General features: G+C 38.5%; 2 protein-coding genes across 2 annotated transcripts in view; one reads left to right on the top strand and one right to left on the bottom strand.

Moving 5' to 3' along the window:
• Positions 1 to 19,127, top strand: part of LOC306869953 (ADP-ribosylation factor-like protein 15) — a 127,127-nt gene that overhangs the window by 40,260 nt on the left and 67,740 nt on the right. The window contains exons 2-3 of the mRNA XM_079416925.1: positions 191 to 335; positions 2,486 to 2,545. Coding sequence (XP_079273051.1) covers positions 191 to 335; positions 2,486 to 2,545 — 205 coding nt within the window. The remainder of the gene's footprint in view (positions 1 to 190; positions 336 to 2,485; positions 2,546 to 19,127) is intronic.
• On the bottom strand, positions 16,351 to 17,556 carry LOC306869750 (sialidase-2-like; the record flags this gene model as incomplete). Its single annotated transcript, XM_079416651.1, has 1 exon — positions 16,351 to 17,556. The coding sequence occupies one exon, from the start codon at positions 17,554 to 17,556 to the stop codon at positions 16,351 to 16,353; it is 1,206 nt and encodes a 401-aa protein (XP_079272777.1).

The raw sequence follows: 19,127 nt of genomic DNA, 5'->3' as shown, positions 1-19,127 counted from the left end.
TTCGGCATCAGCAGACGTCTTTCTTTGGAACTTCATTAGCATTTGTCAGCTCATGCTGCTCAGTTTATTTTCTCCTTTGGCAAACATACGCTTAAATTGTTCATTTTAACCTTATCAGCATGTTAGTGTAAACTCATATTCACTAACCATATTTGTCTTCTCTTTGTCTTGTTTTTTGTTTTATTATTAGTGTCTCCAGAAGTTGTGCTGTAAAGCCCCTCCTCCACCTAGACCGGAGTATGATGTTGTGTGCATTGGACTGAGCGGTGCCGGCAAGACCAGTCTGCTATCTCGCTTGTGCAATGAGATCAGTGATGGCACGGTACCAACCACAGGTTATTTCTCCGTAGCTTTATACGGCAGCATTTTTTCAACCAACAAAACATGCTCTTTAATGGAACAAAAATGAGAAGCAAATCACATATTTAGTCCTAAAAGACTTAATTGAAGCATTTACAAGTAATAACACCCCCAGCTCCCGTTTCGAGAACAAATGTGACGCATCATTCCAACAAATTGACTTGGCACACTATTTTTGCAGTGCGTTTGCCTGAAACTGCCACACTTGTACAGTGTTTCGCACACGATTTTGTGAAACTTGTGGCGGCAGGTAACGTCACACATTAATTTGCATATTTATGACATTGTTGCGTCAAGTTTGCGTTCAGACGAGTTTTGGCACTTCAGATCTGTTCTTCTCTATGAACTGTCACATACTGTAATACAACTGAATGCCCAATAAAGCTGTTCACATTGTATTTTCTGTTGTCATACATAAAACAAGTATAAATAGTAAACGACCTATTAATACTACGTTAACCAAGAATCACTCTCACTATACTCCTTAAATCCTGATTTATAATCCGACATCGTCTGATAAAATCAATATACATCTTACTTACAGTAAAAAGCGACTATATGCGGTGGTTTTGGCTATATTACGGTTTTATCTCATTCAGCGCACTGCCTGTGTCTGAGTAACAAACTATGAGCATATTAATAAAAGAATTATGTTCATATTTAAAAGTCCAAAAAGTGAGTAAGCGACAGGTGCTTGGAAACTCATAATAATTTATTGACAACTTTGCTGCGTTACGGCCAACTGAATGCGCTGCTTCTCTGCTGCTCACTGCACAGAAGAGATGCTGAGAGAGGCGACACTGCGCCGGGAGAGTCAGACCTCGCGCTCGCGGGGCAGTACTGGCGACATCTTCCAACTGAACGATAGCTAAGGTTTTTAAAAAAAAAAAGTCACTAGGTTTGTCAGTATGTACCTGTTATGAAAAAATAAGCCGCCAAAAGGGTCTGAAAGTTGCTAAATATTGTGCTAAAGTCACGCTCGTGACTTTAGCACAATATTTTTAAACAGTAATTACAAAAGTGAAGTGTTATTTGGCAGCCTGTTGTGGAAATATGGTTAACTTGACAGAGTCACTAGTCTGCAAGAACAGGCCTAGATGGAGCTTCTCACCTGCTCATGACATATTTACTCTCACATGTGGAGCATTTCATGAAACTCGCCTTATGAACATGAAGCTGAAAATTAATGTGGACTTTGGAGGTTCAGTCACATGTTTTCAGTTGTGTTAATCAGTACCAAATGTCTGCCCTGTTTGCCTCTGCACGCATTGGTGAGACGCTAAACACAAGAGAGAGTCACTTTGACATGACATCTGTTGTGTTAATGTCAATCAGAAACCTCATGCCCATTGCCTAAGTGGAAAAAAGTGGCAGTATCTTTTGATGATTAAGTTGCCTTATTATTATAAGTTAAAAACTGTTTGCATGTAGTGTTGTAGCAGAAACCTATGGAAGCCTGTTTCCACCACTGAATGAAAACGTTAATTGTGAATTTTTATATCGCAATTCAGATTTTTTTCTCAGAATTGTGAGATATAAACTTGCAATTGTGAGTTATAAAGTCAGAATTGCGAGATATAAACAGAATAAATTCTGACTTTTTTTCTCGCAATTGTGAGTTTGTATCTCAGAATTCAATAGAATTCAACAGCCGTTCCTACATTTCACTGCTGGTTATACTCTGTATAATTGTGTATGTGACAAATAAAACTCTTGAATCTTGGAGAATTCTGATGTTTTTTCTTAGAATTGCCTGATACAAACTCGCAATTCAGAATTTTTTTTCTCATTATAAAATATAAACTCATAATATATTTCAATATAAACTCACCAGTTTATATCTTGCAATTGACATCATTTCTCACAATTGTGACTTTATATCTCAATTCTGAGAAAAAAATGTCAGAATTGCGAGTTTGTATCAGGCAATTCTGAGAAAAAAAGTCAGGATTGCGAGAGAAAAAGTTGCAATTGCCTTTTTTATTTTTTATTCAGTGGCGGAAACGGGCTTCCATAGAAACCACTCCCTGTTCACAAATGTTATTGTGTCGTTATCAATGCAACCTCATATCGTTTGAAACTTTAAGCATTTGAAATTGTAACATGAGCATGTTTTCTTCCACAGGTTTCAGCATCAAGGCAGTGCCATTTGAAAATGCGATACTGAATGTGAAGGAACTAGGAGGTACTGTAATAAGAACAGATTTTGATTTATCATCTCTTCTCCAAGCACTAGAGAGAAGACTGTTGCCATGCTATTCCAGTTGTCTCTGGGACAGATCTCTTAGTTTAGCTACCTGAACTCTAAGAAGAGGGGCTTACCTCAGTGTCTCCTACTTCCCAGTAAAATCACAGCTGCACGGAGGGTTTAAAGAGTAAGACATTACAACTCAGTCAAGTTTAGTAGGTGTTTGCTAAGCAAATAATTGTCGCTTTTGGCAGAAGGGCTTGCAAACAGGGAAAGCCAGGAAATAACTATTTGATGCCAGTGATAGCCACACACGCGTCTGCGGTTTTCTGTTTGTGGCATTCATAGAATAAACAAATATGGTTTGACCAACTTTTTTTTTCTTGAAGATGGCTAGGGACTTTTTTTGATGATCGATTGCTTCTGTCTTTCCCGGTCTGTTGTGCTGCTGAGAGGTTTGCGATTGTAGCTCCATGTAGCTTCGCTTTTCTGTTGAATCTCTATCTTTCACTCTCTGTTGTTTAAAGTGATAATATATAACTTAATTCCCACCATATTTCTGGTATTATCTATCAAACTAATTTGATCGTTCGCATTTTAAAAACGCGCTTGCAGCGCGTTAGCATTCGTTTGCCGGTTAGCTTGTCACTGGCGGTTCCATTCGCGTTTCGATTCGGGCCTATTATAGTTTTATTTTTTCTCGCTACCGTTTTTTACGAGTTTATCAAACAACAGTGGTAAGCGAATCATTCTTCAATCACGGTGAGTAATGGCTTCTTCTCCTGCTATTGTTGTTTGCACTGTTTGCCACATGGACAGTTTATCTCTCTCTGTCAGCGACAAGGGATTCACATGTGATAAATGCAGGGAAATAGTTAGGCTGACAGAGAAGATTTCAGAATTAGAGACACGCATCCAAACTTTAGTTGAGGACAGTAAGAATGTGAGGGCTGTAGATACTGCTTTGGATGCGACTAGCTCAGGGAGTCCTGTACATTGTTCGGTTCCGGTAGAGCCCGTGCAGCAGGGCAACTGGGTGACTCTGAGGCGGCCTAGTTGCGGGTCAAAACAACACTCTCCCGTTCCAATCAAAACATCAAACAGGTTCTCCTCACTCAGTGACGCACCCACTGAGAAACCTGATGAAAGTGCTCTAGTTATTGGCGATTCTATTGTACGGAACATGAAAATGGTGACACCAGCCACCATAGTCCAATGTTTACCGTGAGCCAGAGCGCCTGACATCCTGGCAAATTTAAAAGTGCTGGCTAATACTAAACGTAAATTCAGTAAGATTGTTATTCACGTCGGCGCTAATGATGTTCAACTTCGCCAGTCAGAGGTCACTAAATATAATGTTAAAGAGGTGTGTGAACTTGCAAGTACGATGTCAGACACTGTAATATGCTCTGGTCCGCTCCCTGCTTACCAGGGTGATGAGATGCATAGCAGACTGTCGTCACTCAATGGCTGGATGTCTAAGTGGTGCCCGCAGAATAACATAGGTTTCATAGACAATTGGAAGAATTTTTGGGGCAGACCTGACCTGTTGAAAAGAGATGGTCTTCATCCCTCTTGGGGTGGTGCCACTCTTCTCTCTAGAAATATGGCACATAGTCTTAGAGTTCGTACTTGACTAACTGGGCCCAGGTTAGGAAGCAGACAGACTGGCTAAACTGACTGTCTGCTAGCCACCTCACATCACAGAAGTCAGTTAATTCTCAGCACACAGAGACTCTTTCACCTAGATATCACACTATAAGAGACTGTGTCTGTTCCCGAAACTAGAAAATACAGAAAACATCCAAACCAAAGTAAGAGTAACAATTTAATTGATGTTCAACAAATAAAAAACTAAACTAAACAAAATTAGAGGTATTTCGTATTGCTTGACGGGAAAGTACCCTATCCTACAGAAAAGCATTAAAAACTGCTAGATCTGCTTACTTTACGTCTCTTTTAGAAGAAAACAAACACAACCCCAAGTATTTATTTAATGCAGTGGCTAAATTAACAAAAAATATAACATCAGCAGGTGCAGACATTACCCAGCAGCACTGTAGTAATGACTTTATGAACTACTTTACTTCCTAGATCGAAACTATTAGAGATCAAATTATAACCATGCAGCTGTCAGCCACCGTATCGCATCAGATAGTGCACTATAGATCCCCTGAGGAAGAATTCCACTCTCTTCTATTGGAAATGAAGAATTGTATAAACTTGTTAAATCGTCTAAACCAACAACCTGTATTTTAGACCCTGTTCCATCTAAGCTCCTAAAAGAGGTGCTTCCAGAAGTAATAGATCCTCTTCTGAATATTATTAACTCATCATTATCATTAGGATATGTCCCAAAAACCCTTCAAACTGGCTGTTATTAAGCCTCTCATTAAAAAAACACAACTTGACCCCAAATAATTAATTAATTACAAACCGATCTCGGATCTCCCTTTTCTGTCAAAGATATTAGAAAAGGTAGTATCATCACAACTGTGTTCCTTCTTAGAGAAAAATTATATATGTGAGGATTTCCAGTCAGGTTTTAGACCATATCATAGTATTGAGACTGCTCTCATTAGTTACAAATGACTTGCTTTTATCATCTGATCGTGGTTGTATCTCTCTATTAGTGCTACTGGATCTTAGTGCCGCGTTTGATACTATCGACCACAACATTCTTTTAAATAGATTAGAGAATTATGTTGGCATTAGAGGAAGTGCACTGGCATGGTTCAAATCATACTTCTCTGACCGCCATCAATTTGTGGCAGTAAATGAAGAGGAGGTATACCAATCACAAGTGCAGTATGGAGTACCTCAAGGCTCAGTACTTGGCCCCTTGCTTTTCACGCTTTACATGTTACCCTTGGGAGATATCATTAGGAAACATGGTGTTAGCTTTCACTGTTATGCTGATGATACCCAGTTCTATATTTCTTCGTGACCTGATGACACTTACCAATTTGCAAAACTAACGGAATGTATAGTTGATATCAAAAACTGGATGATTAGCAATTTCTTACTGCTAAATTCTGAAAAAACAGAGGTGTTAATTATTGGACCAAAAACTTTTGCATGTAATAACCTAGATCACTGTCTAATACTTGATGGCTGCTCTGTAAATTCTTTGTCATCAGTTAGGAACCTAGGCGTACTTTTTGATAGCAATCTTTCCTTCAAAAAACATGTTTCTAGCATTTGTAAAACTGCATTTTTCCATCTTAAAAATATATCTAAATTACGACCTATGCTCTCAATGTCAAATGCAGAAACATTAATTCATGCATTCATGACATCGAGACTAGATTATTGTAATGCTTTATTGGGTGGTTGCTCTGCACGTTTAATACTCCATCTGGTTCAAAATGCAGCAGCTAAAGTTCTTACTAGAACCAGGAAGTATGACCACATTAGCCCGGTTCTGTCAACACTGCACTGGCTATTAAACATCGTATACATTTTAAGATCTTGCTAATTACCTATAAAGCCCTGTATGTTTTGGCACCTCAGTATTTGAGTGAGCTCTTATCGCATTATAGTCCTTCACGTCCGCTGCCATCTCAAAATTCTGGCCATTTGATAATACCTAGAGTATCAAAATCAACTGCGGGCGGGAGATCGTTTTCCTATTTAGCGCCCAAACTCTGGAACAATCTACCTAACACTGTACGGGAAACAGACACACTCTGTCAGTTTAAATCTAGATTAAAGACCCATCTCTTTAACCTGGCTTAAACATAACACACTATCGCATTTCTATAATTCAGATCCGTTAAAGGATTGTTAGGCTGCATTAATTGGGTCAACCGGAACCGGGAACACTTCCCAAAACACCTGATGTACTTGTTACATTGTTAGAAGAATGGCATCTATGCTAATATTAGTCTCCAAGACGGCCATCGGGACAAGACCACTGGAACTAGATGAGTCCTTTGCACAATCTGATTCTGCTTTAGCCTAGATTTAAACTGCTGATTTTGTCTAGACAGAGGAGATTGACACTATTTCGACAAAATATTTCCCAGTCTAAATACTGTAAAGCTGATATAAAGCCACCCAGCTTTATATCAAGCCGATGTAAAGCTGCTTTGACACAATTTGCATTGTTAAAAGTGCTATACAAATATTGACTTGACTAGCATATTTTGTGGTGTCACACTGCAAAATAATCCTATTCTTGTTCAGTGTTTTGTCTAGTTTTATTAAAATATCAAAAGACAAGTTGAATTGTTTGTTTTTTTCCTTTATTTTTAGCATTTTCTTCTTTAAGCATAAAACCCACAAAATTATATATTCATAATAAAAAAAGGAAATAAAATATGCTGTGATTAAAAAAAGTTAATTTTGAAAGTTAATTCAAGGTACATCATCACAAAAAAAAGTATTCCAAGTTTGCATGAAACGGAAATTCCGCATGTCTATCCTGCATGTTTTTGATCTTGTGAACTTTTTTTTTTTTTGACCTTGTAATTTTTACATAATAAGCCCAAGATTGCATTCATCTGCCTTCATTTTTTAAGTGCAACACCCAACATCTAAACATCCAGTCAACAACCAGTGAGCAAAATTGCGGAACTTTTTATTTTGTTGATAATCTGTTGAACTCACATGTACATATTACATGTATACACAGTATACAGGTGCATCTCAAAACATTAGAATATCGTGAAAGTTAATTTTTTATTGTAACTTATTTCAAAAAGTGAAACTTTCATATATTCTAGGTTCATTACATGTCAAGTAAAACATTTCAGAAGTTATTTTTTTGTTTTAATTTTGATGATTAGAGATTACAGCTCATGAAAGTCAAAAATGCAGTATCTCAAAATATTAGAATATTTCCTAAGATCAATCAAAAAAAGCATTTGCAAAACAGAAAAGTTCAAGTTATGTAAAGTTATGTTTTAAAGTATGTGCATTTATGCACTCAATACTTGGCCGGGGCTCCTTTAGCACAAATTCCAGCATCAGTGAGGAATGGCATGGAAGCAATCAGCCTGTGGCACTGCTGAGGCACTATTGAACCTTCAGCTTGTCTGTATTGTTGGATCGACTGTTTTTCATCTTTCTCTTGAAAATATACCATAGATTCCATATGGGGTTCGGGTCAGGCATGTTGGCTGGCCAATCAAGCGCAGTAATATCATGGCCAGCAAACCACTTGGAAGTGTTTTTGGCACTGTGGGCAGTTGCTAAAGTCCTGCTGGAAAAGGACATCAGCATCTCCATAAAGCTTGTCAGCAGATGGAAGCATAAAGTGCTCCCAAATCTCCTGGTAGACGGCTGCATTGACTTTGGACTTGATAAAACACAATGGACCAATACCAGTAGACGTCATGGCTAGGGCTGAACGATATATCGTTATCGTATCTATATCGAGATATGAACTTTCAAGATATTACTATCGAAAAAAGCAACGATATAGACGATATAGATTTCCCCTCTCCGCGCTCGCCCCGCCCTGCATACAACTCTGGCAGTCACACAACGAACATCAGTTTTACGAGTGCCCTTGAATGCACCGCTGAGGTCCCTATTCGACCGCAAACTTGTATGGTATAGCTCTGGAAATTCAGACACACAGAGAATCAGCTGTTCATCCATTTTGAGTTCGGCGCTTGTTTGGATGCCCCGTTTCTATTGGCCGCGCGGGGAAACGTCACAGAGCGCAGCGGCAAAAGTTGAACTATTTTGAACGTTGACCGCGGCGCGCGCGCAAGCTCGCCGCTGGTGCGCTCCGCTGCGCGTGCGCTTTGGTCGGCGCAGCAACTAACCGCCCTCGCGCAGCGCAAGCCATTGAAATGAATGGGTTTCATAGCGCAGCGCAGCGCATGCCGCGTCCTGTGTGAAAGGGCCTTTACGCCGTACGAGTCGACGTCCACCAGTGAGTTCTTAAAAATAAAACTACACTTTCCAAATTTTTTTGTATTATGATGTTTTTATTTTTCTGAGAAATGCTTGGTTTTCACCGAACCCGTAGTCATATCGTATCGTATCGATATCGAGATATCTGGCATGAAAATCGAGATATGAAATTTTGTCCATATCGTTCAGCCCTAGTCATGGCACCCCAAATCATCACTGACTTCAGAAACTTCACACTGGACTTCAAGCAGCTTGCGTTCTGGTTCTCTCCAGTCTTCCACCAGACTCCAGACCTTGATTTCCAAATGAAATGCAAAATTTACTTTCGTCTGAAAAGACTTTGGACCCCTGAGCAACAGTCCAGTTATTTTTCTCCGTAGCCCAGGCAAGATGCTTCTGACGTCATTTCTGTTTCAAAAATGGCATGGTAGCCCTTTTCCTGAAGACGTCTGAGCGTGGTGACTCTTGACTTCAGCTTCAGTTCACTCCTTGTGAAGTGAACTTTGCACTTTGCATTTAATATGCTTTGATACAGCACTCTGTGAATAGCCACCCCTTTCAGTACTGACCTTCTCTAACTTACCCTCTTTGTGGAGGGTGTCAATGATTGTCTTCTGGACCATTGCCAAGTCAGCAGTCTTCCCCATTATTGTGGTTTCAAAGAACAAGAGATACCTGGAATTTATACTGTAGGGATCGTCATTTAACGAAACTCAAATGTAAATATTCTAATATTTTGAGATAATGGATTTTTGACTTTCATAAGCTGTAATCTCCAATCATCAAAATTAAAACGAACTTTTGAAATGTTTTACTTTACATGTAATGAATCTAGAATAAGTGATACAAGTTATAAGTATATATAAGTTTCTCTTTTTGAAATAAGTTACAAGAAAAAATTAACTTTTTCACGATATTCGTTTAAATAAATATATATAAAGTTTTTCAGATGCACCTGTAGAAAAGATCTGTTGCTGCATTCATTTCATCAAGTTTATTTTTGCTTAAATTTCTTGCTGAACAGACCATTTAATCTTTTTTTATTTATTTTTTTAAGTATGTAACATTTAAAACAAAGAATGGTCAGAAAAAAATATTTTAAGCATTTTTATTTATTGGAAATACTCAATTTATTAAATGCACAATATATTCTTCTGTCATAATTATATAGCTGTCTCGTCTGCATTTGCATTTTATTTGTATTTTGTTTTTTTTTTAAAACAAGACAAGAATACTCTGTATAGAATAGTTGCATAAGGTGGCTTAATTTAGGGTGTTTCACTCTTTCACCTCGTTAGAAGACCGTAAACATTGTGTATCAGACATTGTATGCGCGTTGATTTGACCTTGTTGGCAATATGAATTGAATATTTGAATTGTAAATCAAAATCTCCTCTCTTAACCCCTCCGTTTTACATATATAACTAATCTGACAGGACAGTTCATTTGGGCTGGATATGAGGCCACAGGTACAATGTTGGAATATGCTTGTTGTTGTAGGACTGCTGAACAGAAAGAGGTCTGTGGAGAGGGAAATAAATCAGAGACTGACTCTGTTTATGAGAATGTTAGGGGAGCTGCTCTTTGAAGTGATTTATGTGTTTTGTGGGACGACGGGGACATTACAGGTGCACTCTGTATCATGACAAGTGGCCCTACCAGCTCAACAGAATCAAGAGCCCACTTTAAAAAAAACAACAACAGGGATAGAGAACACAGTAAACCAAGGAGAGGCCTGACTAAATCTGAAATGCATATGGAGGGCCGTGAAATGAAGCTCTCCAGTCAGTGAGGTCAGGGCCTCCAGGGATGTTTTTAATGGATTGCGGCCTCCAGTGTTTTTTAAGATGAGGCTGATGTATCACCTGGAGCAGGACACATCTGCTCTGACTGAAAGTTTGCAGAGTACCTAAAAGGGAATGCAGCTGTATAAGATTTGTTGTGCATTGGTTTTCATGCTACCCCATTAACTGCCTTACTTTGGTCATTGACACACATAACCTATTGAGATGTCTCCACTCTTGGTGAAACTATTATTCTTCTGTTGTGCATCTAGATCAGTGGTTCTTAATCTTAACTCGAATTCCCATTAATATTTCAGATGTGATTTTTGATTAAGCTTATTTTCAGACATATTTTGGGGTTATTAATATGCAGTAGTCAGCATTTGATGTGGATCAAAACCTTTCATCAAAGTTAACCTAAAACCAAAATACGTTCTTGTCTTAGGACAACTTTGAGCTTTTTTGATCCAATTCAAATGTTGATTACTATATTTAAACTAATATATCAGGTACAGTATATGGCAAATTTTCTCAAGGAAAAAAATCTCTTAAATGATGTAAAATATGAGAGTTGACGCTACATTACAATAATATTGAAGGTTAAAATGAACTGATTTGTGTACAAACACTTCAGTTACACTCAATTAAGTTATTATAATAAAGTTATAACACTAACTTTACAATTACATTATTATATTTCTACACCAATTTGTTTTTTTAAATAAAAACATTTAAATGGTGGCTGTCATAGTCAAGTCAAGTCACCTTTATTTATATAGCGCTTTTAACAATGTAAATTGTGTCAAAGCAACTGCACAATATCAAAAAAGGAAAATAGTGTGTCAATAATGTAAAATGAAAAGATTTAAAAAAAAAAGATTTTCAGTTAAAGGCATTTCATTATTGAATTCAGTGATGTCATCATCCAGCTCAGTTCAGTTTAAATAGTGTCTTTGCAATCAGGTCGACGATATTGCTGGAAATGAAGTGTCTCCAACTAAGCAAGCCAGAGGCGACAGCAGCAAGGAACCAAAACTCCATCGGTGACAGAATGGAGAAAAAAAACCTTGGGAGAAACCAGGCTCAGTCGGGGGGCCAGTTCTCCACTGACCAAACGAACCAGCAGTTCAATTCCAACTGCAGCAAAGTCAGATTGTAAGGGCTCAACTGGTTCCAGTGGTCTTTCCCGATGGCTGTCTAAGTGGTGGGGTCCTCACTGGGGATCTGTCTCTGGCGCTCATCTCGGTGTCCTGGTCTCCGCTGACGTTCAGGGCTGTAGAGGTCATCTCTGGGCGCTGATCCACCATTTGATCTGGATACGGACTGAATCTGGTGACTGCAGTGACCATCTGGGCTGGATGCTGACTGGATTGGTTGGCTACGGTGACTGGGGATATGTCCCCGGGGCTCATCCAGGTGTCTGGCCTCCGCCGACGATCAGGGCCACATACATCATCTCCCGGCGCCAATCCACCATCTGATCCGGACACGGACTGAGAAACAATAGAAACAGACAAATATTAGCGTAGATGCTATTCTTCTTATGATGTAACGAGTACATCATGTGTTTTGGGAAGTGTTCCCGGTTCCAGTTGATCTAATTAATGCAGCCTAACAATCCTTTAACGGATTTGAATAATAGAAGTGTATTAGTGTGTTATGTGTAAGCCAGGTTAAAGAAATGTGTCTTTAATCTAGATTTAAACTGACAGAGTGTGTCTGCCTCCCAAACAGTATTGGGTAGATTTTTCCAGAGTTTGGGTGCTAAATAGGAAAAGGATCTGCCGCCCAGTCAATTTTGATATTCTAGGTATTATCAAATGGCCAGAGTTTTGAGAACGCAGCAGACGTGGAGGACTATAATGTGATAAGAGCTCGCTCAAGTACTGAGGAGCTAAGCCATTCAGGGCTTTATAAGTAATTAACAAGATTTTGAAATCTATACAATGTTTGATGGGGAGCCAGTGCAGTGTTGACAGAACCAGGCTAATATGGTCGTACTTCCTGGTTCTAGTAAGGACTGTAGCTGCTGCATTTTGGACCAACTATAATTTGCTGATCAAGTGTGCAGAACAACCATCCAATAAAGCATTACAATAGTCTAACCTTGAGGTCATAAACGCATGAATTAGTATTTCTGCATTTGACGTTGAGAGCATAGGTCGCAATTTAGATATGATTTTGAGATGGAAAAACGCAGTTTTACAGATGCTAGAAACATGGCTTTCAAATGAAAGATTGTTATCGAACAGCACACCTAGGTTCCTAACTGATGAAGAAGAATTGACAGAGCAGCCGTCAAGTGTTAGGTAGTGTTCTAGGTTATTATATGTGGGGTTTTTAGGTCTGATAATTAACACCTCTGTTTTTTTCAGAATTTAGCAGTAAGAAGTTACTCGTCATCCAAGTCCTGTGCATCCAGAGAGCACAGGACTTATAAACGGGGAACGTAATCAGGAAGAACTGAAACAGGTGGAGTAATTAATCAAAAACCATGGGGAACCTATAGACACGGAAACTCAGGGAAATGTGGAAACAGAAACTGAACCAAAACAGACCATAAACGTTACACGAGTTTGTCCCCCTAGAAGAGCCCTAGTTGTCCCCGCCCCCCTGGATGAGAACAACTAATCTAGATTTAATCTTGAGGCCATTGTTGATTCCAAAAATCCAATTGATGTAATAAAAATGATTGTGAATACATAAAAGTAGGCAGGTGGGTTCAAAATAAATGGACTTTAAATCAATTGAAAGCTTTTTTTATTCAGATTTCAGATGGTGTAAATCTCCGTTTCAAAAAATTTACCCTTATGACAGGTTTTGTGGTCCAGGGTCACTTATAACTTTCCTTTTTTGAAATATAAACAATCATCTCTGCCTTTCTTGATGCACTTTAAGCACTTTAGAAACTCTAGTGACTAAGTGGCTTATTCAAATAAATGTCATCATCTGGTGTAGACTGCACTTGAATTTAAGCAGCAAGTAAAAGGAAATTTGATTTAATATCATAACATCATTTAGAGATGTTTGGGTGAAATTAGTATATTTTTAATTTGTGCATACTCGTTTCTCTTATTTTTACATTTAGATTACATGTGCTGTCATCTAACACTCATTTTTTAAAACACTAATTTATTAATCTCACAATGAATATCCATTTTTCGTACTGCAGAATAAAATGCTGTATGTATAGACAAAAACAGTATAGAATATGGCCATAACATTAAATTCATTTCTATATCGGTGCATCTCTACATCTTTTCAATTCATAAGTAATCGTACCTATGGACAGTTTGCATTGACAATCGTTTTTATGTTCTTCAAGTGTTCATTCTGTAGACTGGATTGTGTATATATAGTTTTCAAAGTAAACTAGGTTCAGTTAGCGGCTGCTGTCCCTTCATTCAACCAGTGCTTCCAAAGACTGAAACATCCCATTGGGCCTGGCACAGAGATTTACTCAACCTAAACTACATCTGCGATGCTCACTTAGTAGTTACAGAGCGGAAAAGGCAGAGGAGGCTGACTCAGTACTAAGACTGCGTGTTTCCGCTACTAAATTGAGTAATGCATTTTTCAACACCCTCTCCCATGTGTCCTCAAAGCTTACAATTGTCAAGCCCTTCCCTTCTCCTTCCAGATCCGGGAAAACTATATTCTAACTCTGTATCAGATTCTCTGTATCTTGCACCTTCTCTTTGTTGTAAATGTATAGTATTTATTTATTTTTATTCTTTTATTTATAGCAATGTGCAGTATTTATCAAGCATCAGTGTTGTTATAAAGCTACACTGCCGTTCAAAAGTTTTAAGAGCTGGTTTGGTGGTCAAGACATGTGGATGTGATTATTAAAAACATTAAGTGTATTTAAAGTCACTTGGCCAATTTATTGTGGTGTTGCTTATGAATAATAGTATTAATTTATTTCAAAACAATCTCACTGAACCCAAACTGTATATTACAACAGCACAATTGACAAAATGAAACCATCATGCTCTACTTTTTTTTTTATTGTTTTTTGTTAGACATCTCAAGTTGCTAAAACCTTGTCTTTTGGGGCATAAAAGTCTCCGTTCTAGTATGCACTAGTTTATTTACAGCTATGGAAGCCTGTTTTCTACATTATTTTTTAAACCGTGATCTCCATATGCAGCAGAGTCTCATGCTTGAAAAGCTTAGGCTTCTTGTATTGTCAGTAAAGCTCCTTTCTAAACTGTTTAATGTATATGGTCAGCTTTCAAAATTAAAACTTAACTTTATTTCCTCCATAATTCTTTAATTGTCAATTTAGAAAGTCTGGCATCAAAGAAGATACAGTTTTCTTGCTGGGAGTGTTTGTATCCATCCTGTAAATAGGATAACTTTGTCACGACTTAAGACAGGAGCATGAGAATGAACAAATCTCTAAAGACTGGTGCTGTATAAACTGTGGAATGACAGGATGGATGAATGTGAATGTGAGAAAGTTCTGAATGTGAACTGTGAGCATTTGCAATAGTGACATATCGGCAGTTTGTCATACAGCTCGTGGCGTGAAGGCTGTCGTCCTGCTGCGGTTAACAAACTGCCTCCCTCATCCGTGTAATAATCCGCCCTGATGGCAAGAGGCAATCCGTGTCTGTTACTCTTTTGACACAAAGGCCAGCAATGCCCTGTGTGTGTGTTAGCAGTATGTCCGTTAGGTGTGAGGCATGACTGGCACAGGGAAGAGGCATCTGTTAATGGAGTCTGTGAATGTGCCCTCTCCAGTGACAATGACGTCAAAGGAGATTAGACGTGAATTTATGTGTGATGATAGCCCTTGCTGTGAATGTCAGACAGTGTTATTCATTTCCTTATAACTTAATTTTTAGGCACAGACCAAACAGTGTCCTGATTTTTTTAGTTTTTTTTCTAACTCTTAATGTCAAATGACTGAATCAGCATGCGTATTTCAGCGTGTGAGTAGTTATAACAGCCATCTGTGTTAACACCCTGGTTGTACTTCAGTATCTTACAATCAGGTGACCACTTAGATTTGGAAAGCATGAATTTTCATACCATCTGGATATTAAAATTAAAAAATATGTATATATATATATATATATATATATATATATATATATATATATATATATATATATATATACTATCGTATACTATGTTGTCGTTCGGCCAACTCTTTTGTTACTTTACTTTTACTTACTTTTACTTTTGTCATTTAGCAGACGCTTTTGTCCAAAGCGACTTACAAATAAGAAAAAGTAACTAAAACTAAAAAGTTACAACTCTATAAATACTATCTACCCACATATTTAAGAAAATAAAGAAATTAAATAAAATTAACACATGCATATAACAACAACATTTCAATAATAAACATATCAATGAAAAAATTAAATAAAAAGCTACTACTATCCCTTGCCGGTGTCCCTGCCCGGTGGAGTCGCACGGTAGAGTCGATGGTCTTTACACTCTTTGGTCTTCACACTAAGAGGGCTTCACACGACGACTGCCGCGACCGCTGCCGCGGTATAATAACCTTTATTATACCAAACCAACAAATGATCATTTCAATTCAGCTGGACCCACTTTCCTGTTTATCAACTACAAATGGCCAAGCAAGTGCACACACTGACAAGATACACGATACAGTACGAGACCAAACGCGATTTCAGCAACTCTCATCCTAGTAAACAAAATAAGCGTTTCCTAGCAACGGCAAATGCGCTAAACACTGAGACAAGTAAATACACTTACGAGCTGATTTTAAACTTCCGCTGATAGACTGCTTCTCTTAAAGACCACTTCATTACACTGCCTTCTGCTGGCGCTTGAACCCACTTTCCTGTTTATCAACTACAAATGGCCAAGCAAGTGCACACACTGACAAGATACACGATACAGTACGAGACCAAACGCGATTTCAGCAACTCTCATCCTAGTAAACAAAATAAGCGTTTCCTAGCAACGGCAAATGCGCTAAACACTGAGACAAGTAAATACACTTACGAGCTGATTTTAAACTTCCGCTGATAGACTGCTTCTCTTAAAGACCACTTCATTACACTGCCTTCTGCTGGCGCTTGAGTTTTTAGCAACAAAAACAAAGAAAATATAGATTTGTGATAGATGCATTCACTTACATTTACTAAAGAAAAATGAACACTTTCACAGCTTTTTCTCTGGGAGTTCGAACAGCAGAAAGGCTATTTCTTCATTCTCATGTTCTGTCCCACACTCAATGAGACAAGCAAAGCGTCCAGGCTCATACTCTACCAGATCTGAGTACGCACTGGGACCATGATGCAATATCTGTAAAGGTTCACCCGGCCACCCTGAGGAATCCAGTGGGGTTTTATTCAAGTAGAGACCAAGATCTACTCTATTTTTTGGACTGGACGGATGGGAATAGAGCAACCATGTCTTTGGTGGACTACTCTCTTCTAGAAAACTCAACACACTCCCTTGGCATCCACTTCCGGTCTCTATCAGCTTGTTTGGGGATAAAACTGTGCCATAATCCTCTCCAGAGTTGTAGCTTAGAGCCTCCGTTCTGTAGCCAAGCCGGGTTCGGGCATTACAGTACAGAGAACTCTTACCTTCCTTGTCAATGATCTCAGCCATCTGACACTCACACGACTCAATGGCCATTTGGTTTCCCACCTTCCATGTGATTCCTTGATCATCACTGTAGAATGTTAAAGCAAAAGGCGTGAAACAGCAAAACGATAAGCAGCAGCATGATGTGCAGTCAGGTTTGCCTGTGTAACGATAAGCATATGCTGGGATAATCAGTCTTCCGCTCTTCATTTGAACACCATGTCCTGGACCAACAGCAAACAGGGCCCATTCTTTCATCTGCTCACCAATTACATCTGCTGTCAAGTCTACAGTATGGCTCCAGGTTTTGCCTGCATCCTTACTAGTTACATAACATAGTCGTCCCTGGTTCTTGTTTGTGCGTATTTGTTCGTATTCAGAGACCCGAGTGGGAATACAGACAAAGAACAGAAAGAGCGTCTTGGATTCTCTCTCATAGACCGGACATGGATTCATGCTGCGGTGGTTTGGTAGACAAGCTGAAGAGAGCAGCTGATGACCACTGACCCACTCAATTTCTTGAATGTTGGCATTCAATGTTCCTCTTCTCACCACAAGCACTTCTGCGTTTGTATCACTTAATGTTTTTCTCTTTTCAGCAAAGGCAAGGAAGGTTTGGTCATCATTGAGATAGACGAGAGCTGGAATTCTGTATGACACCTGATTTTTACAACAGCAACACCAGGTTTGAGGCTGTTCTTGTTTGAATATTGTTGTTTTGTTTATTTCTTCCAGACAACCTGGTTTGCTTCTTGAAGCTGTCCTGTTACCCATTTTTTAATTTTAACCATTAACTTGGAACCACTAAGCCTCTTCTATGCACTCTGTCTCGAATTTGTTTTTGTTTTGGTTTTGTTAGTTTAAGGAGTGAAGCAGTCAGTCAAGTTTACATTATTTAGTAAATTGATTTCCACTTTAAAATATGTAACAAACACCATGTAACCATTTTAAAGAAAAAAGGATGTTTCATTATTGCTTTTGGAGCACGGGCGCCACCATCTTGCAGTACCACCACGTGTGACGTCACAGCTTTGGTTCGCTCCGTTGGCCAGTTAATAAGCATTTCTTTACTTTTTGAACACGTTATTTTAACATGTTTTTCACCACCATAATTTGGATGAATATTTAACATATTTAAAATATACAATATTTTATTTCAATATCACCTCATCTATATCACAAAGTTTTGATCATTATATTCCAAACATTGTTTTCATAACGCGAGGCGCAAAATGATGTAAATAAATAACGCTTCATACAGTTTCGTTCATGTGGCATCTTATGTCAGACCTTTCAGACATATTTGCATTACATCGGCTCGTTCACCAGTAGTGATAACACCTTTTATGTTCACCTGCGAATTTACCTGCTGTTAAAGGGGTCATCTTAATTAGTCATTGAAGCATGCCTTCAAACGATTCGTTCAGACAGCTGATTCATTCAAGAATGAAGCAAGTGTTCTCCTTATGAATGAACCACTGAATCATTGACTCATGATTCAAAATTCAAAAATGTGAATCATTCATTAAAACACCACTGTATGTTGCTCAGACATACGCGACTGTTCTGCTGTGATCTTTACCAAATGGAACAAAAACAGTCAACGTTGACAATATATCCTTTCAATAAATTCCAATATTGAACTAAAATGTATATTAACCACTCGTTTTAACTCTTGTATAAAATGTCAAATTAGCAATCGTGGTTTTCAGGGAACTTTCCTCTCTTGGTCATGTCATGTTGCTTAACTAGGCTGTATGTTATAAATATAAAAACTAAGTTTTAAGAACTAAACATTTTTATTTTTCTTCTGTGTGCAGTTGCGTTCATTTGTTTTGATTTCTCTCACACAGGCTGTGTGAGCTTCAACTGGTGCGACCTTGTTACTGATTATCCATTATCAATTACCGTTTACACCGAATGTAATAAAATCAGAAGCATTCTCGCAGAAATTTCAGTGCAATTAGATGTTTTAGATTAGTTGTCCGGTCTGGCAAGTAAAATTCTCTTCTACCACTTGCCCCTTCAAAAAAATCTACTTGTCTCGGACAAGCATTAATTTCGAGCTCTGTTACTGTATATAAAATTCAACCCGCCAGAGTGGCTAGTGGGAGTGACTTTTACCCGCCACAGCTGAAATCCTCCCGCATTTGGAGGGTTGGTGGTTGTTAATGTCAAGCCCTGATTCTTGTTTTCCCCTGCACCGGGGTCGACACAATGGCAGATTGATGACAGCTCACTCAGGGCGGGTCTAAGGTAAGACAGCCTTGTCAATCAACTATCGTGGGAGCGGCCTGTACAGAACTACGTCATTCTGACAGGAATCTCAGAACGGCCTGATTTAA

This window comes from Barbus barbus (genome assembly GCF_936440315.1).
Source record: "Barbus barbus genome assembly, chromosome: 5".
In the NCBI taxonomy this organism is placed as follows: domain Eukaryota; kingdom Metazoa; phylum Chordata; class Actinopteri; order Cypriniformes; family Cyprinidae; genus Barbus; species Barbus barbus.
The sequence above is the reverse complement of the archived record's forward strand: the minus strand, read 5'-3'. Positions and strand labels throughout refer to the sequence as shown.